The 26,259-nt window shown below is 42.8% G+C and overlaps 1 protein-coding gene across 1 annotated transcript in view; it reads right to left on the reverse strand.

Moving 5' to 3' along the window:
• PTPRG (protein tyrosine phosphatase receptor type G) overlaps window positions 1-26,259 on the reverse strand; it is a 729,284-nt gene that overhangs the window by 114,413 nt on the left and 588,612 nt on the right. Inside the window, exon 7 of the mRNA XM_031662790.1 lies at window positions 7,865-8,022. Coding sequence (XP_031518650.1) covers window positions 7,865-8,022 — 158 coding nt within the window. The remainder of the gene's footprint in view (window positions 1-7,864; window positions 8,023-26,259) is intronic.

The following is a 26,259-nucleotide window of genomic DNA, read 5'->3' on the forward strand; positions in this document are numbered from 1 at the left end:
AAAGCCCCTCATATGTGGAAGAAGCTGACCAGCTCTTCTCCGTGTCCAGAGAAGACCAAATAAAAGGAAATTGGCTTAAATTAAAGGCTTAGAGATGTGAGTTTAATAGAGAGAGACATTCCTTAACTTTCAGGATGACTTTTTAGAGAAACGGACTGGGCTGCCATACATCGTGAATTAGACCGGAAATTTTCCGGAAGAGACAGCCATCTGTCCCAAAATAGTTTAATCTCTGAGATGCCAGAAAAGAATGGCCTGGAAAACTGTCTCAGCAATATGACTCTGAAGTTTGTTTATTCTCCAGAATACTTGCTTCTTTCATAGCCAGCATTAAATTCTCCTAAAAAGTTTATTTCTGAAGCCTCAGGAAAGAACAAGTCACATAACTGTAAAAATGAGGCAGGTTCTGAATTTAACACAAAAATGCTTTCACTTAAATTGCTCTTACAGCTTAATGACATGCTATGGTTTAAAAGCATGGCGGCTTCCTTGTTATTAACTTAACTTGCCCCAAGATTTTGAAGAAAGGATGTGATGGTTCTGGGAGTGAACTGATGACCTGAACGATATTATATTGTCAACCGGATCACAGTTGCTCTTGACAGTCATACAAAAGAGGGAAAGGAGCACAAGCTTAGCATACTCATCAAATGTCCTTCCGTGGGTTGGCGGCATTCACTAAAACCCTGTCATTTTTCTAAGTTAAATGAAATTCACCAGTGGCCTGTCTCTTTGGTAACTGGCATGCTTGGCCAATGAGTTAAAAACCTCCAGGAGTCTTGGATTGGTGAGAGGAGTCTACATTTCTCACTTTGGAAAGTGGGCTGTGATGAAATCTACCGATACATCATTACACGGCAACTTCAGTCTGTCTCTGGACCCCAACTCTTGCCTTGGACCTCCACTTTGTTTGATTCCAAAAGGTGCCATAAGGCCACCATGAGAAAGTGTCCCTTTGAGTTGTGCAACATGGAAGTCATGCTGGAGCCATAGAACAAACCATACAGACAAAGTTGTGTCTTTCTGGGCCTTTGACTGGTCCATATGTTTGGTGCGTAATCTGTTCTACTTTTCTAGATCTGGTTAACAGCGAAACAGTGATCCTTGAAAAATATATATGAGATCACGTCATGCCTTTGTTCAATACTTTTTAACAGCCTCCCATCCTTAATGGTGGGGCCCTTTTAATCCGGCCTATGCCTAATTCTCCAAATTCAAAACCCTTACCCCTGCTACCTGGGTACAAAATCCTGTTTTTAAACCCTACTTGCTAAATGTGTGACCTTGGTCAAATTATTTAATCTTTCTGTGCCTCAGTGTCTTTATTTGTACAATGGAGGTAACAGCACTACCTCCTTCTTGTGGTTTTTGTAACTATTCAATGAGTTGTGATATATAAAGTATCTGGAATAATTCCTGGCACACAGCAGGTACTCGGTAAGTACTATCACTACTGTAATTATTATTTTATGAGGACTGTGGTAACTACAATTGTAGTCTAAGCTTATGACAACTGTAAAATGCTATCAACCTTCCCTTCCTTATCCCCCTTGTATTTATCAAACCTACTACATGCCAGGTACTTCTTTAAGTACTTTATAGACATTATTTTCGTCTCCAACTTCTTTTTAGCTTAAAGTAACGACATTAGAGTAGCATTACAAGAACACTCTTATATCATGAACACTAGCAGGCAATATTTACTGGGTGCTTATTACACGCAAGGCATTGTGCTGAGACTGGTATGTGCTTTCTCTCACTTAATCCACAGAAATCCCATAAGGCTGCTGGTAATATTATGATTAATAGCAGTATTAGTATTAATGTTACTGACTAGTAAGGAAATTGGGCTTAGAGGCATTGAGTAACTTGCCCAAGATCACCGATATGGTTTGGATCCGTGTCCCCACCTAAATCTCATGTGGAATTGTAATCCTCAGTGCTGGAGGAGGGGCCTGGCGGGAGGTGATTGGATCATGGGAGCGGAATTCCCCCTTGCTGTTCCCATGACAGTGAGTGAGTTCTCACAAGATCTGGTTGTTTAAAAGTGTGTAGCGCCTCCCCTTTCTCTCTGTTCTTCCTTCTCTAGCCATGTAACGCATGCCTGCTTCCCGTCTGCCACAACTGTAAGTTTCCTGAGGCCTTCCCAGTCATGACTCCTGTACGGCCAATTAAACCTCTCTTCTAATACATTACCCAGTCTCAGGTAGTTCTTTACAGCAATGTGAAAATGGACTAATGCAGGCACGGGAACCAAGAGGTGAAGTGAGGCTTAGAATAGCAGGTCTGTTTGACTCTATTTTGTATGCTCTCAGCTACTTCATGCCACAGGCATAAGAGGCCTTAACATTATCCACTGAAAGAGTCACACTGCAGTGGAGAAATGGATGCAGTTTTAGAAGTCCTGAAACAATTCCCTTTAGCTAACCCCAGGGCCATTCCACACAGGGCACCCTGCATCAGCAACATAAATCTATCTATCTTCACCCTTCTGCACTCTGAATAGAAACTGCCAATGGCCCAACACAGAAAGACCTGGGAGGCATGAACAAGACAGCAGGCCCCAGGAGAAAATCCTGTCCACCTCCCAAAGCCCTCACTTTTCTTGGCTGATCCTGCCACAGCAGGGTAATAAACACACTTGGAATTATCTTGACTTTAATACAACTAATGAAGTCTTTATCATTTAGTAAAAATAAATGAAAGTTTTTATTTCTATAATATTAAATTGACTCTTAAACTTTTGAAGTGAATGTGTAAAACATTTCTTTCTTTTATCCCTGCTTGGGGATTTGTAATTGCAGTTTAACTGGTGCCATTTCAAGAACAATTTTAACCTTGAATTGCAAATGTGTTGGCTGGAAGTGTATATAAATCATTTCAACTTAGTTTTTATTATAAAAGTATTACAGAGAATAATTAGTTTTTAATCTGTCGGTTCGAATCAAAGGCAAGTTGAAATCTATTCATGCCATTCGTGTGTAGCAAGAGCTCCTGTCCACAAGACTTGGGCAGGGCATCATTGTGGATGAAAGGGAGAAATGAGAGAAAACCAAAAGTAATATAATTATGAGCCATTAAAAGGCTGATATGCACAACAGTTTAAGGGATGGGCATATAATGGCAATTAAACAAAACCAGAATCCATTATTAGCACAGTAAGGAAACCAAGGATACTAACTAGGAACTGGAAAAATCTCACCTAAAGTCATGGAGATTATTTTAGCTTCACCATACATTTGAGGTATGACAGGGCAGGTCCTATTTGTTGTCTCATTATTAAACAAGACAATGATAATGGAATATTAAATTCCCAGTAGCCTGGAGCATCCAAAATTTTACTTACTGAACCACAGCTGCAAACATAAAATCTAAGAACAGCTAGCTAAATGCAGGGCCATGCCCCTCCTGTGGCTACAGTCAGTTTTGCATGAAGGTGATTATAGAAAGGGCTTTATAGAAAGGAAAGGACTTAACCATAATTAACAAAGAAAGCCATCTCTCTTGGATTAATGATGGCATCTTCACCCCATTATTTAAAAACCTCCTTCATTCACATGCACTGCACGTCATGTGTTGAAATAGAAACGTTCTGAATTAAGTGACTCACCAGTTGTCGTGGCCTTGAGATAAACCTTACAGCTGTGACAGCCAGTAGCCATGTGGCTATTCCATTAGAAATATGGCTAGCCCTACATTTGCAGTGATAATATTTTGGATACATATTCTATTAAATAAACTATACTATTAAAATTAATTTCATTTGTTTCTCTTTACATTTTTTAACATGATTACTACAACATTTTAAATGACGTGGTTTTCTTTCTACCAGACAGTCCTGCTTTAGAGGTTTGGTGATCATTTAATACCGCAACAACAACAAAAACGCCTAGTATCTCCCAAGCACTTCCTGTGATGCCAGGTCCTAGTCTAAGCATTTTATACATATTCCATCATTTAATCTTTACTGTGACTCCATGAGGTGGGGATTATTATCATCATGTTACAGATGAGAAAACCGAGGCACCAAATAGTAGAGTACTTGAGTAATTTGGCCGAAGAATAAAGTCATACATGGAACCCAGGCAGTTCGCCTCCAAAGCACACAGTCTTAACTTCAAAGAGCTGCTCTACTCTTTCTGACAGATACCTTTGGTTAAAAAAGAGTCATGAGATTAAAACTTTTCTGTCTACCCCAGTTTACTATCAGGAAAAAAAAAAATCACATATCTAAAGGTAAACAAAGTAGACGCAGTCACACTTATTTATTGCCTTTTTGATAGCACCCCCTACAAGCACTTAAGTAAAATTCATGCTGGGGAAAATCATAGGCAATGCCTTATTTTAACCAACAAGATGCAAACAGTCCTGGAAAGGAAGGGTTGGGTTAGTTGCCTATAGGCAAAGAACCATCATCTGAGAAGCACTATTCTAGAAGAAAACAAATCTTAGTTAACTGCACCGAAAGCTAATCATCTTCTATGACTGATCATGGACACATTGCCTGCAGCCATCTCCATGTGTTGTCTGGCTTCTCTGACATCCCACACAAGGGCCGAGAGTGCTGCCATTTTGTTGGGGTGACCCATTTTGTTTGGGTGGCATGATTTCGGCCTGATATTTTCAGAAGATGTTTAGAGGAGCCACGTAAGCCATGCTGACTATGTGGGGAATCCCGAGTCAATGTAAGGTTCAGTTAGCAATGCTGTATTTGAATCTAGATTATCACACAAGCCAGAGGTACAAGTGCGCTGGCTGGCAAGGCTGATTTGAATGCCCAACTACAATCACAAAAGGGAACAAAAGAGGAAAGATTCGTGTTTGCCTGCACGTGCTCTGAAAGGCTTCAAAGAAATCCACATCATACAAGTCAACACTTTGTGCTAACCGTTATATTTTATGGTGAATATCCTCAAATTTTACTCGAGTGCAGGCACCCATGCTGGATGAGACGGAAGAAAAGAGAGAATACAGAGACTGTAGAGAGGTAGAAGAACGAGGGACTAGGAATGTTTTCTTTCTGTCAGAGGCAGACATGGAATTCCTGACTACTTGGCTTTTCCGAATTGGCTGTTCGCCTTTCTGAAATGAACATTCTGTGCTAACTTCAGAAAGAATGTTGGCAGGGTCAGGGTGGGAAGGTCTGAAGCGATAATACTTGGATGGTGAATGCTTTCTTTTCCAGGGGCTGACACAGCTGTGACCTCCACAAAGCCAGCCAGCAAGGATCCAGTTTGGCCACATGAATATGAGCTGTTTTCCTCCCTTGGGAGAGAGAGAGGGACACATGAAGCAGTGTCTGATAAAAGTAAAGTATTATCTTAAGATGGTTTGTAGCAAAGAACCTGGAAAGCAAATATGATTAATTTCTTTTCTGTTTCCCTGAAACACAATACCTAGAGAGAAGTTATATATTGGAAGGCAAACACAGATCTTACATTATTTCTTCTCTTTGAGCGTATGGGTGGCAGAGAGTGGAATAGTGAGCAGATATTTAAAAAGCACTTTCTCAGAGCCCCAGTTACAAAAATGATCAAAATGCTTCTAAAAGACAAACACTTGGCAAAACATCCAAGCCCCAAACTCTGTCTTTTGTTTCAAATCTGGAGCTGTAATGAAACCCAGCATATGTTAATAGTCTTATTTCTCTCCAGCTAATCAGCGACTCTCTGCCTCTCCTTACATGGAATTCTCCATGAAAAGTAGCCAAATCAGTATTTCTTAACTTCATTATCTCAAACCTTTCTCTCTCTCTCTTTTTTTTTTCTGAGACAGAGTCTCACTCTGTCATCCACACTGGAGCGCAGTGGCGCGATCACAGTTCACTGCAGCCTTGACCTTCCAGACTCAAGTGATGCTCCCACCTCAGCCTCACAAGCAGCTGGGATCACCAGACATGTGCCACCATGCCTGGATAATTTTTAATTTTTTTTTTTTGGTAGAGATGGGGGTCTTGCCATGTTGCCCAGGCTGGTCTCGAACTGCTGGGCTCAAGGGTTCTTCCTGCTTCACCCTCCCAAAGTGCTGAGATTAGAGGCACGAGCCACTGAGCCCAGCTGCAAACCTTTCAATCTTTCAAGACAAAAGTATTTATTAATTGACAAAAAAGGAGCTTGAAAAAAAAGTCCCTTCCGCCAACCCTGCACATATAAATATTTGGGCTGTAACTTTATTATTTTTTTTTTAATGAAACAATGTTGGCATCACCATTAGGAAGAAAACTCATTTCTTATTTCATTATCTCCTAAAGGCTGGCAGATCCTGTTCTGAAACCAAATCACCAGTCCTTTCTTTATTGTCAGGGTCAGATTAAAAGGAAAAAATATCTGAAAGTAAAATGATTGCCAAAACAGCAGTGAGGCCAAATAAATTTGTTCAGCCTGGCCTTACACGACCTAACTTGGTTAGGGGAGTAGTGTCTCTACTGCCCTTACCTTCTTCCAGGGAACCTGCCCCATTTACCCACTAAGAGGTAACACTGGATGTTTCAGGATGCTATCTGGCACCTCTGGTGGGCTCATTCAAAGATGGACATGTGACCTAAGGCCAGCCAAGTAGTTGGTTGGTCAATGTCTATTCAGACCCACCTACTGGAATACTTGACCTAAGACCCAGAAGGTCAACTGGTACTAGAACAATCAGACTGGTGGAGGTGGTCATTTCTATGAAAGACGTCCTAAGTACCTTTCAATTTTGGACAGTCCTGGTTAATGGCTCAAATCCACTTCCTTACAAATCCTATCCATTTTTCCAGGCTCTATTTTCGGGAATAATGCAGAAGAAATTTGACACTTTTGTTAATTCAATCCATGCTGAATTTTGCACAACTAACATGTCCCTTCTAAGAATCATCCTCAACCATACATTCAGACCTCATGAGGTGATTTAAAGACCTCTCATTCCCCGGATGGTTCCCCTACCTCTGACATTGCCTCAATCCTATCTCCAATTCATCAGTTCCTACCCACATTTACTGCTCAGCCTAAATCATGCCTTCCCATGAAATGTGCCCAGGCCACACTCAGAAGGAAGCAATACAGTATAGTGATCAGAAACATGGGTTTTGGAATCAGGCAAACCCAGGCTTAGTTTTTGGTTTCATCATTCATTAACCATGAACTTTTGGGCATGTTACCCAATCTCTCCATGCCAATATGTTCTATGTGAATACCCATCTCTCTATATTTGTGTTGCCACTGATTAAGTTGACATGTGTAAAGTGCTGAGTAAAGCGCATAGCACACAGAAAGAACTCAATCAATGGTATGTTTTATTTCATTTCTCCATGTCCACAAATCTCTTTCTTTTCTGAACTGTGGGTAGGCTTAGTGGTCAGAGCATGATCTTTGGAATCAGACACCATGGCATGGTTACCAGTTGTGTGATTGTGGGCAAGTAACCTTTTGTGTGGCTTGATCTCCTCTATAAAATGGGGTGTGCACAGCACATTCCTCGTTAAGACTGCGGAATGGGGGTACCAATAGCATCTACCTCATGAGTGTGTTGTTCATGAAGATGAAATGGGTCAACATTTATAAAGAGCTTAGAAGAGTTTCTGGCACAAAAGGTCATCATCACCGAGGATAGCTATTATTACCTCCTCAAGATTGAATACTTAAACAATACTCAGATTTCCTGCCTGCAATTCTCTTTAGGGAGTTAATTTCATTTGCGGCTAAGAAACCACGTTCCATAGCTTGCAGTTCTTGGGTTCAGAAACATGTTTGTGGGAAAGACTGCAGGAATCAATGACGTGCACAAGATCAAGAACAAATTCCTTACTGGTATACTCTAGCCATGCTGGACTGTTAAGTCAATACAAAACAAGTAAACACAGAAGCCCCACTTGAGGCAGAATATCTACCTGATGGTAAGAGATGGGGACGGGTCTCCGGAAGACTATCCACTCCACTATTTCACTACACGGTGGTGTGGTCAAGGAACCTGTGTACCGATAATAGCTGCCCAGGGATGCAGGCAGGAGGTCCCGGAGGACAAAAGGATCCAGAAAGGTCTCCTTCTCTGTTAGGGGAAAAGGGAAAAGAAAAGCACAATGGTAAGTCATGCCATTCCGCGCCACAGACAGTCAACACCCTCGGCATGCTGGTGCCACATCACAAGCCTTATGTTTGTTTATATCCTGAGAAGCACTAGCATTTGGTGGTGGGAGAGCCTCAGTAAACAAAGCAGCATTTCCCAGGGTGTGTTCTGAGGACACCAGCACCACAGTATATTTCAGTAAAAAACAGGTTCCATGATGAACACGGTTGGGCCACATTAAAGTCCCTCCCCTTCCCCAGGAAATAGACAAAACACTCTAGCATACTAAAATCTCTGAGAAGTCTTGCAGAAAAGAAATGGGCTTGACTTCGTTTAACCCACCCCTTCCCAATCTTGTTTCATCATAGAATTATCTATGAACAGATATCCAATTATCTATGAACAGATAGATAATCAGTGCAACAAACTTTGGGACACATAGAGAGACTCATTATGAAAAGAAAACTGTAAGCCACCAGTAATGTGCAATTCCAAAGCTGGCTACATTTCATTATGGTTTCACCCAAGTCGTCTCCAAATCAAAGTGAAGTCCAACCAAGGCACAACTAGAAACTTAAAAAGAATGGCCCCAGGAACCAGCATTCTTTTTACAAACATGGAGGTATCTTCCCTTAAACAGAAGAAATGACATTTAAGTTCAGATCCAACAATGAAAATATGATTAATCTATGAGGAAAGCAAGGCATGTAATGGGTTAGTGTCTGCTCAAGGTCACACAGCTCCTAAGAAGCAAAGCCAAGATGTGAATCCAGATGTCTTGACACCAGAGACACCACACACCTCTGACTTAGCGGAAGAAGGCACTGAGGTTAGCTATGTGAAAATGCAAGGGTGGGGGCAAACAAGGTGAAGAAAACCATTGTAAGCAGTAGAAACAGCATGAGCAAAGGCTCCAGGACAGGAAGGAACAGTGTCGCAGAGAAGATGAGGAAAATGTCTTGTAATTCTCCCAAGCACACCCAGGAAACTATCTAGCTTCTTTCATGAGTCAGAGAAGGTTCTAGTCTCTACATACATCTCCAGACATCTAGTCTTGAATTTACATCTGGGATTCTCTCCTCTTTCCTGTTAGAGATGCAATAAGACTACTGGAGTTCTGCTCATGAGGTCCCTTAGCTCCTTCATGGCTTCCACCATGGGCCCTGGGAACAGGGTTCCAGGTGACCTCATAGACACACCTGTGCCTACAGGAATATTATTCCCAAGCCTCATACCTCCCCTCCTTCCTTCCTCTTCTCATTTTTATGCAGAACAACTAGTGCAGGCATTTGGGCAACTGTGCATCCCCAGACGCGAGAAGTCTGTGTAACTAGGGCATAATGCAAAAACCCAACAGAAATCAACTATATTATAATTAAAATTGCAATTTCCTTTTGGAAAAGATTAGTTGAAGAAGACTTAACATTGATTTAGCTTCGCCTATATGCCAGGCACTATTCTGAGTATTTACATGTTGCAAACACTTAAACAGCACTTACTATATGCAACAGGCCCTGTTCTAACAGCTTTATAAGGATACATTTATTTAATGCTTAAAATAACTCCAAGAAGTTAGTCCTATTATCATCCCCAGTTTGCAGAGGCGGGATGCAGAAACAGGTAGCTGGGTTTAGAATCCAGGATTTTATTACTCACATCACTATGCTCTCTTAGTTCACAACTCTATGAAGTATGTGCTTTCTAATACTCGTTTTACAGGTGTGGAAATCAAGGCACAGAGAGGTTAAATAACCAAGCCCAAGCACTAGTGAACAGCGAAGTAACAGCAGTTATTCGTGAGGCTCAGAAACCTTGGCTGATTCTCAGAGAGGTGTTCAATTCGTCTTTTTCTAAAAGAAAAATTTAGTATTAACCAATAAATGCAAAACTCTTCAAATCATAGGGTTCTATAATCAAAATTACAAAAACAATTTCTGTTGTACAAAAGGCTAGAAATAACGGAATTGCCCCTCCGCCCACTGGCAAGTCTGGGCTTTAATTTAAACCTGGTTACCAGCAGCCTAATGACAGGGGAAATCTCTGCAAGCACGCTTGGCGAGGACTGGTTTGGCCAGGAGGAGAAAATATTTTGGCCTTTGCTTGCCGCCTCTGAGCTTCCTGGGCTGTGTAAACAGTCAACACAAAGCCCCAAGTGATAGAAGGGTGGGTAGGGCTTGGCACCACCAACTGCAAAACTGCCACCTTCATGTCTCCCTCATGTTGTAGGTGAACCTGGGGTCACACCGCTGCACACCAACCTGCCTTAGGATCAAGGAATCCAGGCCGAATGGCTACAGAATCAGAAGAGCTTTCCTCTCGGGGCCCAATCCAACATTAGGGTTGCAGTTAAGCATGCGGAATGCTGACAGGAAGTGACAAGACAACCCCGGCAAATCCCTGGCAGCCAAGTCCCCATCTAAACACACTCTAGGGAGAGGCCACGGCTTTAAAGAGCATCAAAAGTTAAAGCAAAAGCACCTGCCACACCAACAGGAGGAGATTAGATTTCAAAGGGGGAACACTGGACAGGGCCGGGCTCTTGTGTAAGTTCTCCGATGGGCTGATGGATTGAGCAGGCATAATGGAAAGTGCGTGTGACCCCTGCTGCAAACTCCAAAGGGCCTCTCTGTTCTTGACCAACACCAGGGCTTCAGAGGCAAGTTCTGGCTTTCGTTGATCAGCACGTGCAGTCAGATCGGTGGCGAGGTGGGTAGACTTGGTACAAGGGACAGGGGAGGAGGGCCTGGCTTCACTGCTTATTCATTCCACCACTATTGCTGCCATTGAATCTTAGGACTGTGTGATCTGGAAGGGACTTGGACAGTTCAGCGGCTTAGTTCAGTGGCTTTGGAGGCCAAAGAATGATCTCTTCAAACAAAATCTTGCCCAAGAGCCCAGCAACTCAAATAGTTAAGTCAGCTCTGGTGGCTGAAGCTGAGTAGGGGACCCAGGGACACTTGGAAAACCATCTATTTAGTCCATTTCTTTGACTTTAGGGCTGGCTAAATAGAAGACCAGGGTGAAGTAACAGACACAAGGTCAAAAACGTGAAGAATACAGAGACTCACACGGGATTCTTTATTCAGGGAATCTGAAACAGTATGCCTGGAGAGCAGGAAACATCACTCAGTGCTGAAAACTGAGATCTAACCACTGCCTGCATCAGCACCCCCAGCACTTGTGCATTTCTTCAAGGGTGGCTGAGGAGAGCAGATTTTCAGCCTGCCCAGGTTCAAATCCCAACTCCGCTGTCAGCTGTGTGAGCTTAGGCAAGTTATGAAACCTTCTTAGGCTATAGTAGTGAAGATTATAAATAAGTCAATACAAGAAAGGGGTTCAGAAAGAGCTCGGAACACAGTAAACATTGCATACGTGATACATATTATTCTTACTCTAATTGTTACTACTTTTACTATTATTATTCCTCTAAGCTACCAATGTTTTGTCATTTGTTTTCTTTAATGCTTTGTGCATATCTATTTTTTTTTTTAAACTGGATTACTGCTTGTGCCCTTAAAGGCATACCATGTTAGATACATTGTCCATCAGCATGAGCAGTCTAGCATGGGCTTTGAATTAACTGATATTTGATGGCTGTGTGACCTTAGGCGAAGGCCTTAACCTCTCTGAGCTACTTCCATCATCTGTAAAATGGGAATAATGAGAATATTTACTCTCAGGGTTGCTGTGACAATTAAGCAAGTTAACAGACAAAAGGGGCTTGGCATAGTTCCTGGCGCACTGTAAGCCCAGATTTAACAAGGCAAGCATGTGGCTGAGCACAAGCCCAGCAGAGGTACAGGCTGCCTCATTTTGGGTTTTAAGCTAGGAATGAGCAACAGTTTTTAGTAAAGTACTAAAGAGTAAATATTTTAGGTTTTGCAGGCCAAGAGGTGAATTTGAAGATGTTATGTAGGTACTTAAATAATAAGCAAACTTTCACAACCTTATTAACTGTATTTGAAATGCGATTAATAACTGAGAACAATATTCAAAATATTTGTCTACCTAATGAGAATAATACGATTCCTTTTTAGGGGAATAACATTTCACTTAAGTAGGGACTGAACGTAAAAACCATTCTTAGCTCAGGGGCCATACAAAAATAGAGAGTAGAATGGATTTGGCCTTCGGTCCTATTCTGCCTGCCCCTATTTTCACATAAGCGTTGGGGGTGGGAAAAGATTCCCAAATATCAGAAAGTCATCTTGATACCCATAGCCTGACTTGTGGGGTGGGGGGAATTATGCTATATGTTCAGGTGCCCCCATTACTAAATGACAGTGCATTACAGAATTAACACGAACAATACATTACAGAATTCACTCTTTTCTCCCTGTCTCAGTTCAAGTTGAACATCAGTTTGCAGCCATCTTTCTGAAAATTGCATTGCCTGCTCAGTCCCACAGACAGTGCTCTACTGATAAATGGGGTGCTCGCAATGCTTAAGTACAAATTAGAATCAATTTTAGAAATGGTAGCTCTATATTTCTAGTACTGTCCACCGATGCCAGCTTAAGCCATAGGGGCTCAACTGGCCAGACTCAAGACGTGGTTCCTGAGTATAGCCACTGGGAAGAAGAAATAAAGCACTTTTCAGCTGAAAATGTAAACTCTTCTGTTTATGAAATCTCTTTTTTTCTTTGTATAAATTAGAGACAGATTCTCACTCTGTTGACTAGGCTGTGGTGGTACTGCAGCGTTGAACTCCTGGGCTCAAGCAGTCCTCCCCTCTCAGCTTCCTGAGTAGCTAGGACTACAGGCTTGTACCACCATGCCTGCCTAATTAAAACAAAACAAAACAAAACAAAAAACTAGTAGACATGAGGTTCTTGGGCTGTATTGCCCAAGCTGGTTTCAAACTTCTGGCCTCAAGCAATTCTCCTGCCCCAGCCTCCCAAAGTGCTGAAATTACAGCTGTGAGCCTATATGCCTGGCTAATAAAATCTTAATACATGTAGATATCATAAAATGGGGAGAAGTGCTAGAGCTAGGTCCCCTGGATATGAATCCTAACCAGTCTACTTTAAGGTTTGACTTGAGAAGAGTTATTTAACCTTTGTGTAACTGTTTCCTCATCTGTAAAATGGGATAATAACACTGACATTATAAGGAGGTTCTCAGTATGAATCAAATGAGTTAACATCAGGTGAGGGCTTAGGGGAGCGCTCGACACAGTAAGCATGCGTAAGTGCTTGTTAAATAAGTCTTGTTATAAAAGGGCAGTGTGATTCTATGCCCATCCTGATCAGTGCATTCTGCCTCCAACTTTTATCATAATTAGTCATTTGAATTCAAAACATTCATGTCCCAGCCACTTACTAGTTGAGAAAAATATTTGAAAAACTATTTATACCACCATTCATTCCATTATACCCTAATAGGCAGGTACTGTGCATTACTAGATAAAAGAATTGAAAAGAAATGAATCTTGTATTCCACTTTCAAGGATCCCGGGTGCTATATGCAGACAATATTATATTTTAATAATTAATTGTTCATCCAAGAAAAAGATGAGGAACAGGGATGCTAAATTCAAAGTTATTCAAATTGCAAAAATGAATAATGTATGACTTTTATATTAAATACACACTGTATTAAGTAGTCTACATTTCACCCAACCCTTTCTTTCATTTTTAAGTATTTTGAATGACAATATGAATAATCAGTTAGGGGAGGTTTATTTGGAAAAAGAAATAACCTTATTTGAATGCAAAAGGTTTATAGCTGAAGATGATTAAATTTTTCTTATCAATTAGGAAATTCTGTATGAGGGCTTTAAAGTCATGGTCAACCATTAAGCCCAGTGCGGCCCAGTTATCCTTGCAGTTTCCTTTCAACATTAAATTATAGCTGGCTGATTCTGTTCAATTTCTTATTTCTGATAGCAGTGCCAGGAGGCAATTTTTAATTAAAGAAAATTTAAAAGATTCAAACATGTATAATTGGATTAAAAATGTGATCATTAAAACATTAGATGATAATCAGCTGATTGATTGCATTTCTTGGTGTGTTAATAGCCTAATAGTTTCAATGCTTTGGTTATATAGGAAAAAAAGAAAGCTCTTTATAAAATATGATGAACAATTAATGTATAGAAGAGACCTGTGCAGTCATTGGGAACTGTGGAAATGCACTGAACACCCACTCACACACACCCCAATAAACAATGTATTACACTGGAAGATTGGAAGGTACTTGGACAGGATGTGGTAGTTTATAAGGGAAGAAAACCTGAAGCATTCCCTAAACAAAGGACCAATTAATTTTAGGAAAGTGTATGAAAGCTCAAGCTTCTGTTTTTAGCCCAATGATTATTTGGTTTCTTCAGGGTTTCCCACAACATTTTTTTTTTTTTTTAAGAGGAAAAGCAATTAACTTTTCCTTAAATGCCTAAGATCACTGGGGCAGTGCTAGCCTCTGCTTGGTGTTATGTAAGGAGGGAAGGAAGGAGTGGATAGTGGAAAGAACTGGGCATTAAGTCATTAGAAATGAAAGATGATTTATGACAGTGCCACTCAAACGTCAATGTGCATGCAAATCATCTGCGAAGCTTGTTAAAATGCAGATTCTGATCCAGTAGATCTGGGGTGAGAGCTGAGATTCTATATTTTTAATAAAACAGATGCTGCTGGTCTCAGGACCACACCTGACTAGCCACTTTCTACAAGGACTGTATCAAAGGGTTCCTACATCCTGTGCAGCCTTGTTCACTTCTACTTTCTGATTTTTAGGTATAGCCACACTGGCCTCCTTGCTGTCCCATGAGCGCACTGCTCCAGGGCCTTTGCACGGGCTTTTCACTCCGTCCAGAACATTTCTTCATTACTCCATTCATGGCTGGTTTTGGACCAAATATCCTGCAGCTGTTAGCAACTTCATCATATTTGAATCACCATTTCTAAATGAGGTCTACCCTGACCACTGTTTTGCAGATAGCAATTTCAAGGGCAGGATCACTGAGAAGGAAACATTTGATTGAAAGCCTGAAGGCAGTGAGGAAGTGAGCGACGTGGCTACATGGGGAGAAGAACACTCCGGGAAGGGAGAAAAGTCAGTGCAGAGGGACTCTGCCTGGTTTATAAAGAAATGGTTAGAGTGAAGTAAGCAGGAGGGAAAACAGAAGGAAAAGATCAACAGTCCAAAACTTCCCAGGTCTGAGGGGGAAACAATCAGCTGTTGGGTAAGTACAATTGATAGTTACACTCAGAATTCAGAAGAGGTGACACAACTGAGTAAAACACTAGACATGGAATCAGCAGCTCTGGGTTAAGTCTAGACCGGCCATGAATGTAGTGTGTAACCTGGGAGGAGTCTTAGGTGTGACAGGAGGGCCTGCCAAACACAGGGGTGAGAAACAGCAAGTTGGGAGGAAATAAAGAGGCTGAGGGTGAGAATCCAGAAGGCATCAGGGAGGTGAGAAGGTATTAGATTAGAACAAAGACAGCCGGGCGCAGTGGCTCATGCCTGTATTCCCAGTACTTTGGGGGAGAACGAGGTGGGTGGGTCACCTGAGGTCAGGAGTTTGAGACCACCCTGGCCAACATGGCAAACTCCATCTAAAGATACAAAAATTAGCCAGGTATGGTGGCGTGCTCCTGTAGTCCCAGCTAGTCGGGAGGCTGGGGCAGGAAAATCGCTTGAACCGGGCAGACGGAGGTTGCAGTGAGCCAAGATCGCACCATTGCACTCCAGCTTGGGCGACACAGTGAGACTCTGCCTCCAAAAAAAAAAAACAAAAAAAGATGATAGCAGAGGCCTCCCTAGGGGGAGCCCAGAGAGAGTTAATTTTATGATTCAAATACAAGCAAAAATACTTGCTCTCTATAACAGGGTGTTGATTATCAAAGCATGTCATCGTTCTGTCATCAATAAGGAGGATGAAATGGGAATGACAGCGTGGGAATAGGGCTGTCCTGTTTGCAAAGCAAGGCCATCTGCAAGGCTTCACATAAATGACTTTAAGGAACAGGCACAAGACTGAAGTTATGATTGGGTGATAGGGAAATCGAGGTCTCAAAGACACTAGTTTTTCATCTCATACATGAGAGGAAAACAAGGTTTACAAGGAAAGAGGCTGGACCACAGCCGCACCGTGTGTGACATGGGAAGGGTATCTGGATCTCCCCATGCCCATCTTTCTACCACCCTCATTCTGGATCCCTGGGCTCTGGGGTCCTCATCTGCAGGATCAGGTGAGGAAATCTCACTGAAGACTAGACTAGGCAACTCTTTTAGCTTTATATTTTATTTTTTGTGGAGACGGAGTCTTGCTCTGTCTCCCAGGCTGGAGCGCAGTGGCGTGACCTCAGCTCACTGCCACCTCCACCTTCTGAGTTCAAGTGATTGTGTGTCTCAGCCTCCTGAGTAGCTGGGACTACAGGCGAGCCACCACGCCTGGCTAATTTTTTGTATTTTTAGCAGAGACAGGGTTTCACCACGTTGCCCAGGCTGGTCTCAAACTCCTGAGTCAGCTCAGGCAATCTGTCTGCCTCGGCCTCCCAAAGTGCTAGGATTACAGGTGTGGGTCCTCACGCCCAGCCTCTTTTAGTTTTTTAAACGTAAAACTAATCCTGACACTGCCCAGCTTAAACTTTTCCAGTGGCTTCTTGCTTCATTTCGAATAAAATCCAAACTCCTCATGGTGGCCATGGGGCCCCACATGACCTGTCTACCTCTGCAGCCTGTATTTTCCTCTCTCTCCCTTGCTGACCACCTACCTGCCTCCTCACCTTGCTGTTCCCTCTGCCTGGAATGCTTCCCCTCCCACCACCCTCCATAGAGATGATTCCTTTTCATCCTTCATGTCTGGGCTCAAATGCCACTGCCTGAGCCCCCCATCTCAGTATGTTTTCTCTGTTATTTATTTATTTATTTTATTTATTTTTGAGACGGAGTCTCGTTCTGTCACCCAGGCTGGAGTACAGTGGCACGATCTCGGCTCACTGCAACCTCTGCCTCCCGGGTTGAGGCGATTCTCCTGCCTCAGCCTCCCGAGTAGCTGGGACTACAGGCGTGCGCCACCACGCCTGGCTAATTTTTTTGTGTTTTTAGTAGAGACGGGGTTTCACCGTGTTAGTCAGGCTGGTCTTGAACTCCTGACCGCAGGCAATCTGCCCGCCTCAGCCTCCCAAAGTGTTAGGATTACAGGTATGAGCCACCACGCCCAGCCTGCTATTAACTTTCTGCATCACACCTTCATTTCCTTTCCAGCATTCCTTTGTTTACTGTCTCCTGCAACAGCTTGATTATTCCACAAGAGCAAAGACCTTGCCTGTACATATATCCAACAGCTAAAACACTTCCCCAGAACACAGTAGGTGCCTAATAATTATGTGAAAAGGGAATGAAGAAACAAGCACAGTAGCAGTTGATATATTTTAAATAACCAATAAGTCCTAGATACTGTCTTCCTCATCTCTAAGTCATCTTCAATCGTAAGATGCATCATTATTCCAATACCACTAGTAAAGGTTACATGTTGCTAATTAAACAATGATTTGATATGAACTCAAAGATGCATCCCAATTTGAGAGTTGTTAAAATATGAAGACATGAGAGTCGCAGAACTGATTGACTAAGATACTGACATTATTCAGTAGGACTCACAACAAAGAGCCCTGTCAACTTTCTGAGTCTAGTAGAAGCCAGGTCCAGAGCTTGTTGTTTTATGTGACCACAGTAAAGGTGCGCATAGGGCCAGGTAGCAGCAGCATTGACTCTCATCTGTTTACACTAACTGGGTTCTCTAGCCTCAGTTTACCCTTCACTGACCTGCAACCCAAGACTCCATTCCACACTGTGGAATTTGCCTCAGTTTGCTTCCTTTTCCCAGTTCACACTTATGGTTCAGAAACTGGGTGCCAGGCCCTGGTGTGGCCTTTCTCTAAGTGAAGCTTCATAACCCTGTGAAGTAGGAATCAACATCCTAGTGAGGGCTGAGAACTTACCCAAGGTCACAGGTTGTTAAGACCTGGGTCTCAATCTGTGTGATTGGCTAACATGGTCTCTTTGACAGGTTGTAGGCTCTGTTACAGCAAGATCATGCCTCCTGGCCTTATCCCCAGCACCCAATGCAGCACTTCATAAAGTAGGTCCTTTATACTGGCGAAAAGAAATTGACCAAACTAAGTCACGACGTATCTCCAAGTCAAAAGTGGGCAAACTACGGTACACGGGCCAAATCTGGCCTAGTGTCTACTTTTGTAAATGAAGTTCTGTTGGTACATAGTGTGCTCATTTGCTTATGCATTGTCTACGGCTGCTTTCAGGCTACCACTGCAGAGCTGAGTAGTTACAACAGAGAATATATGGCTGACGAAGCTTAAAATACTTGCTATCAGTCCCCTTACAGAGAAATTTTGCCAACCCCTGCACTCCTACATGAGGGCAGGGTATTTTTTAAAAAAAGCAACAGGCAATACATGTGAGCATGAACAGGGTCAACTCCATGCAGTGGTGGAGGTGTGGAATTTACTTTTGCCTGTGAAACTCTCCATCAGTAGGCAGAGGATTAAATGCATGCCTCATGGCCTTCCCTACAGGCACAGTCCAGAGAAAATCCCAGGGGCCTATACTATGGCATGAATAATTAGTGCTGTGGGGTCTGAACCAGGTGGCCTGGGAGGGAGAGAGCCCACCTTATTAATCAGATCCCTATCTTCAAGCACCCGGAGAAGATCAATCCAAGGTCATGAAACAGCCACCTCACTGGGTTCAAAGACATCTAGCCTCCTCCAACTTTATTAGAGGTTTCAGTTGACCAAGGGCAGCATTTTGATTTACGAGTTGATGTTTAAATAAAATGTATGTTGACCTTAATATTTCCAAAGAGAAAGCACATAAAGATTGCAGTCTTGTCAACAATTAAGGAAATGAACATGACATTTAAATTATATAGAGTCATATGGTGACAAAAACCCAATATTATCATCGAACAGTTTCATTGATTGCCTTTCTTCCCTACAGGGTTCTGGTGGCCGTAACTGACACGACGTGTACATTCTTTTAGTTTCCTTTTGATGCTCAGTCAATGACCTAATTCACAAAGGAAAACCACGATATACAAGAGTTAAGTGCTTTTGACAATAATCAGAAAGTTAGTCAATGCTGGGACTTAGAAGCTGGCCCAGCAGAGCAGAAAGAAATGTGATTCAGAGTTTAACACAACTGGGTTCAAATCACTATTCCATTGCATGGCCAGGATACATTCGCTCGTCTCTCTAAAACCTCACTTTACCTATTTATAAAATGGGATTAAGAATTCTTACCTCACTGTGGTGCCACTGGGATTCAGTAACATTGTATTTATAGAACGTCCAGGTAGGGTTAGGTACACAGACAGAGGTTAACAGTTGCAGAAGCAGAGAGGCTACTGCTTCTTCCTTTCACCCACTTCCTGGTTCTTTGTCCACTACCTTTTCCCCTGACCTCAAAAGAAACTGGCTACCCAAATCATCGTCATCATCATCATCTTCATCTTCATCATTTTTATTTTGTGTGGCCCAACTAAACCGAGCAATATGCATTCTATTTTACTAGCTGGGTAGTGATGGTGGCAGAACCCAGAGCTCTGCAGTCATTTCCTGTCATCACGTGGTTTCCATATTCAAGTCCACAAGTGACAACAATAATGATGATGATGGGCGGGGTGGGGTGGGGGGGGGTTGGTGGCAGTGGTGACAGCTATCACTGAGTGCTTACCATATGCCAGGCATAGTTATATACAGTAAGTCACTGAATCCTCAGGATAAACCAGTAAGACTGGTATTAGTATTACCTCATGATGCAGTTGAGAAAACTGAGCCACAAAGAGGTGAAGTGATTTGTTCAGGTTGTAACACAACTGGATTTCAAACCCACTATGCAATAGTGTCTGTCTCTCCTACACCGAGGTAGCATACATAGAGCATGCAAGCAGGGTAAGAAAATCACACACGGTAGTCGCAAGCACTTTAGCAGGCACTTTTGCAGCAGGCAAATGGAGGTATCTTTTTAAGAGCTCTCTTTGCTCTTCACATCCCACTGAAACAAGCAGGAAAAGGGCATTTCCCTGGATTTCCATAATCCTGTTCAAATGATAAAATATTGACAAACAAGGCAGGCTGAATGAGAACTGGCCTCACATTCAAACCTAATCTAAAAGGAATCACTTTTGAAGTCTTTTTACGTCTTAACATTATTGTTAACAATACTATTAGTGATAAAATAGAAGTTGCACAGCATCTCATTTCCTGGCTAAGAAAAGAAGTGGAAATAACTTACATCTATGGTGGTGGTTTTGATGCACTGAAATCCAGGAAACGGTGGAAATGGCTTAAGTGTGCCTGTTTCTAGAAGATTTTGAGATCAAACATGTTCTGATAAGCATCAGTCCTTCCTAGATCCTTAATAGACATGAGCCAATTAGCCAAGATCAGGGCACTGCATATTTATAGCACATTTCAGGAAAGTTCCATGTAATTAAATGCTGGAAACACAAACTTCAAACGGGAAACTCTGTCGCATGTTAAGATGTTCAAAATGATCAGTGAGCTATAGATAATACAGCATTGGTTTTCCCGTTCAAAAGGGAGAAAATAATTTGGAGGATTTCTTTAAGTTAAACATTAAAACAGAATCCTCATTAATTCAGTTGAAATGTGATGATATCAGCAAAATGAAAACTGAAATCTATGTCTGTAAAGCCTAGCAAGTGGTAAGTAATGACCTGAGTGGGTATTTACATTGTCCCAACATAAACAAATTACTGGGTGAAGGCAACATTATTAGTAGAGCTGCTGTAATAGCTACCGTTTAGATGAGGTAGGATTGACAAACATTTTCTTTAAAGGGCCAGAGATTAAATACATAAGGCGGTGCAGGCCAGTGTGTCTGTCACGACTACTCAAGTTTGCCATTGTTGTGCAAAAGTAGCCATCCATGATATGTAAACAAATGAGTGCAGCTGTGTTCCAATGAAACTTTACAGAAACAAGCAGCGGGCTGGATTTGGTCTGCAGATTAGAGTTTGCTGATCACTGATTTAGAGGGCGCTGAACACATACCAGGCATGCCTTCTTCCCTGTGCTGTCCCTGTCTGAACGCATTTAGCAATAATACTCATGAGATAAGCACTTTCATTATCCTCACTTTACAAGGCAGAAACTCGGGGACAGAGAGGCTCAGTAATTTGTACTGGGGTCACACAGCTCCCAAGTTGGAGAGCCAGAATTCAAACCCAGGCCAGCCCGAATTCTGAAGTACTGCTCTAGAAACCTTGTTCAGTTGTGTTCCTAAGAGTCCAACTTCAAGTGAAAAACAACAAAATTCCATTTCTTTAAAAGTATTCCATAATGGAGACCTTTAATAAAGTTCATTCCGAAGGTTCAACGTGAGATTACTCTGCATGCAAGTAACATTAGTCTTTGCACCAATAAAGTCAAGACCAAAAAAAAAAAAAAAAAAATTCTTCATGAGACTAAAATTTTTCCAAGGACAAGGGAAATCTTGTTCATTTTACCCTCAGCACGTTAGGCAGTCAGTTGATGGAAGGATGGGTGGATGCTATGATTCAGGGAGCTTGGTGGTTCACACACACAAAAACAGGCAAGAACCCCTCACAGCAACTCAGTTCTGCTCCATTTTCTTGCTACTGGATTATAGTGACATTTCTGCCTCAGGAGTCATTTTTCCCAAAAGTCCCTTGTTCTAGCATTTGTCCTCTTCTTCCAAAGTCCACAAAAGATATTTTCAGCAACTTCAGCCATTTGGCCTCAGATGGCTTATTTCAAGCTTTTGGACCACAGGGATAGTCACAATGATGTCAGAGTGACAGTGACAGATTATGGCCCTGTTCAGTATGTCTTCACTTGCCCCCTTCAACAAAACCCATATGAGGAGTTTCAATCAAGATGGAAAAAGGTAGGTGGGGAGCCTCACAGGGATCTGAGCGGGAGAGGACCTGGAGTCAGGAGAGCCAATCTGAAGTCAGGAAGACCTTGGTTAGACTCGGGGCTGGGTCACTTCTCATGATGTGACCCTGGGGCAAGTCGCCCAGCCTCTGACTGCTTTGCTTGCCTTTCTATATGATGGGGACCGTGCTGGTTGTATCTCAGAGGGTTTCTGGAGTATGTAGTGATGCCTGCTGGGCTAAGCAGACAGGGCAAGCATGACCGGCACAGCAGCAGTGAGGCACCCTTTATGTTTAAACTTGTCACTTGACACCCCATCCCCTTTGTTTCTGATTTCCTGTTTCTAATCTCCACAAGGAGATGTTTGCTTTCAGAGTCACCTCTTAATGATACAATTCCAAGCAGGCACAGTTCTTTCATTGGCCTGTAATCAATTTGTGGAGAGAACACACAGCCTGTCAGGGGTAGTTACGGTAAAAAGTTTTTTTAAAAAGTGCTGTCACTCTCTTTTGCTTGTTGTGAGGCCGCTTGGAACTTGATGCGTCCCAGAGGAAAGCAATGTCTGAATCTCTTCCTTTCTAATGTTAATCATTGTCTTCTTTGATTGTGAAATATAACACCCATGCAGAAAGGTGTGCAAAACATCAATGTACTGTCGAAAAATGATCCTGAAGTGAGCCCTGGTGTGTGGGTATGTGACCAACACTCAGAACACGAGAAGACCTTGCCTCCCCCTACCCGGCCAGCCCCTTGTCACTCTCTCATCCACCCCTGGGAAGTCACCACCATCCCCATTTTGAAATAATCACTTGGGTTTCCTATTTAGTTTTAACACCTACATATGCACTCCGAAGCAATAACGGTTAGGTTTTCTCATGTTTTGAAGTTTATCTTTGGGAACGCACAATGTTTTCTTCAGAATCTTGCTTCCTTTGCTTAACTTTACTAATCTCGGATGCACCCATATTGTTGAGTGGGCCATTCCTTCCCATCATGGTGAAATGTTCTATTCTACGACCGCACCAGGTCATCTTTACACAGCCTGCCAATGATGGGCACCTGAGGCATTACTAGGTTTGGGTAATTAGGAAAAACACCAACGCAAACATTCTTGCCCACGTCTTCTTCTTTTTTTTTTTTTTTTCTTTTTCAGATAGAGTCTTGCTGTGTCACCCAGGCTGGAGTGCAGTGGTGCAATCTTGACTCACTGCAGCCTCGACCTCCCGGGTTCAAGCGATTCTCATGCATCAGCCTCCCAAGTAGCTGGGATTATAGGTCCATACCACCAGACTCAGCTAATTTCTGTATATTTTTTTAGTAGAGGCAGGGTTTCGCCATGTTAGCCAGGCTGGTCTCAAACTCCTGACCTGAAGCAATCCACCCACCACGCCTTCCCACAGTGTTGGGGTTACAGGCGTGAGCCACTGTGGCCAGCCACATGTCTTCTTTTTTTGAAGACCAGGTTTCGCTCTGTCACCCAGACTAGAGTGCAGTGGCACAATCTTGGCTCACTGAACCTCTGCCTCCTGGGCTCAAGTGATCCACCCACCTCAGTCCCCAAAATAGCTGGGACTACAGGTGGGTGCCACCATGCCTGGCTAATTTTGTTTACTTTTTGTAGAGACAAGGTTTCACCATGTTGCCATGGCTGGTCTCAAACTCCTGGGCTCAAGTGATCTGCCTGCCTCGGCTTCCAAAGTGCTGGGATCACAGCTGTGAGACACTGCGCCTGGTCTATACATCTCTTGGGACACATATATGAGTTTCTCTAGGGGACATAGATAGAAATGGAATCTCTTAATTTTACTAGATACTGCCGAACTATTTTCTGAAGAGTGATCATACTAGTTATCCTCTTACCAACAACATGAGAGTTCCTGTATTCACATCCTTGCCAACACTTGACACTGTCAAGATTTTTAATATTTGACTATTTGGTACATGCTGCTAATTTTTTTAAGCTTTGTGGATGCAATATATTTGGGAAATTAATGTGTAATATATATGGGTTATTCTTTAATTTTCAAACAGTCAAATGAAGAAATCTAAGGGGACAGCATCGCAAATTTTTATATTATACCTGTACAATCATCCTATAGATCAAGATAGAGAAATATTTTTATCACCCAAGAAAATTTCCTCAGGTTCCTTTTTATTCAATATATTCCTCCACTCCACTGTTCTTTGAGACTGAGTCTCATTCTTTCACCCAAGCTGGAGTACAGTGGCGCAATCTCAGCTCACTGCAACCCCCACCTCCCGGGTTCAAGTGATTCTCCTGCCTCAGTCTCCCGCTACAGGTGCGTAACACCACACCTGGCTAATTTTTGTATTTTTAGTAGAAACGGGGTTTCACCATGTTGGTCAGGCTGGTCTTGAACTCCGATCTCAGGTGATCTGCCTGCCTTGGCCTCCCAAAGTGCTGGGATTATAGGCATGAACCACTGCACCTGGCCCCTCCTCCCCACTATTCTGGCTTTCATCACCATGGATTAATTTTGTGGATGGACCTGTTCTCACACTTTACATAAATGGAATCATGCACTATGCACTGTTTTGCTTTTGAGTGACTCCATAGTTCATTATCTGTAAGTGCTGCATAATATTCCACTGTATGAATAGTCTACAACTTCTCTATCTGTGTTCCCACTGATGGACATTTAAGCTGTTTCCAGTTTGTGGCTATTATGACTAAGGCTCATATGCACAAGTCTTTTGTTGATATTTTTCTTGGGGATATACTTAAGTGTGGCATTTCTGGCTCAGAGGGCGGGGTACATGTGTAACCTCAGCAGAAACAGGCACACGGTTTTCTGAAGGGGTGGAACCAAGTGCATCCCCAGCAGGGGAACAGTGCAGGCAGCACCATACCCTGGGGCTGGTTTCTTTTAAAACAGTGAATGTGTGGCTGGTGATGCAACAGCAATTGTAGAAGATGAAGCCGACCCACTATTCTAGAAGGAATTCAGAGGACTGGTCTGAAGATGACGCTCTGTTACTCTTCACTATAGAAACCTCAGTCCTAGCAGGTGGAATATGGAAAGATGAACGATGTGGAGTTTCTTAGACAGCTTTCACCACTCTCTGGAAATGCTTGGCAGGGCAGTCAATGCATATTTTCAAATTCACTGTTATTTCTTCCCTTTTTGCTAGAGGCTGAGAGTGACAATAGCTATTCTAGGACTTTGTCCTTAGATTTGGTGAGGAGATGATGAGTGTCCCAGGGCAGGGGCAAAAAGGTGGAAGGAGACCCCCAAAGGTGAGTCGAGTGAACAAACTAGTCACATGAGAAAGCTGGTCTGGCAAGGAAAGTTTTAATCTTGTCATAGCCACAACTGCCAGTGCCGTGTTTTGACAAGAAAAGCTTGCAAAAGCCTCATTTTGTGATACTAATAGAAGCGAGTTCTCAGGTGATAATTTATTTGTCCTTTCACTGATACCTTTCTTGGAAGAGCCAGGGAAGGGAAGACAGACAGAGAGAGAGCAGCTGTCTAGCTCTGACCAGCAGAAGATTTTGTTGTGTCTGTGGCAATTTCTTTTTCTTTCTTTTTTTTTTTTTGGCAGGGGGTTTGGGGGAGGGTGGGGACAGAATTTCCCTCTGTTGCCCAGGCTGGAGTGCAGTGGTGCGATCTCGGTTCACTGGAACCTTCGCCTCCCAGGTTCAAGTGATTCTCCTGCCTCAGCCTCCTGAGTAGCTACGATTATAGGTGCCCGCCACCATGCCTGGCTAATTTTTGTAGTTTTAGTAGAGACGGGGTTTCAACATGTTGACCAGGCTGGTCTCGAACTCCTGACCTCAGGTGATCCACCCACCTCAGCCTCCCAAAGTACTGGGATTATGAGTGTGAGCCACTGTACCCAGCTGTCTGTGGCAATTTCTGACTATCCCCCTCACATTTCCTATGAAAGAAAACGAAGCCTAGGCTGGGCACAGCGGCTCACGCCTGCAATCCCAGCACTGTGGGAGGCTGAGGTGGGTGGATCACGAGGTCAGGAGATCGAGACCATCCTGGCTAACACAGTGAAACCCCGTCTCTACTAAAATTACGAAAAATTAGCCAGGCGTGGCGGTGTACGCCTGTAGTCCCAGCTGCTGGGGAGGCTGAGGCAGGGGAACGGCGTGAACCCAGGAGGTGGAGCTTGCAGTGAGCAGAGATCGCGCCACTGCACTCCAGCCTAGGCGACAGAGTGACTCCGTCTCAAAAAACAACAACAACAAAAAGAAAACGAAGCCTATTACACCTCACTAAGATGATACATTCTCCAGGAGAGGAAAGTGACAGTGGGGGAGGGGTGGGAAAAGAGGACAAGCAGATAAAATACCAAG

Source organism: Papio anubis, chromosome 2 (genome assembly GCF_008728515.1).
Source record: "Papio anubis isolate 15944 chromosome 2, Panubis1.0, whole genome shotgun sequence".
Lineage (NCBI taxonomy): Eukaryota > Metazoa > Chordata > Mammalia > Primates > Cercopithecidae > Papio > Papio anubis.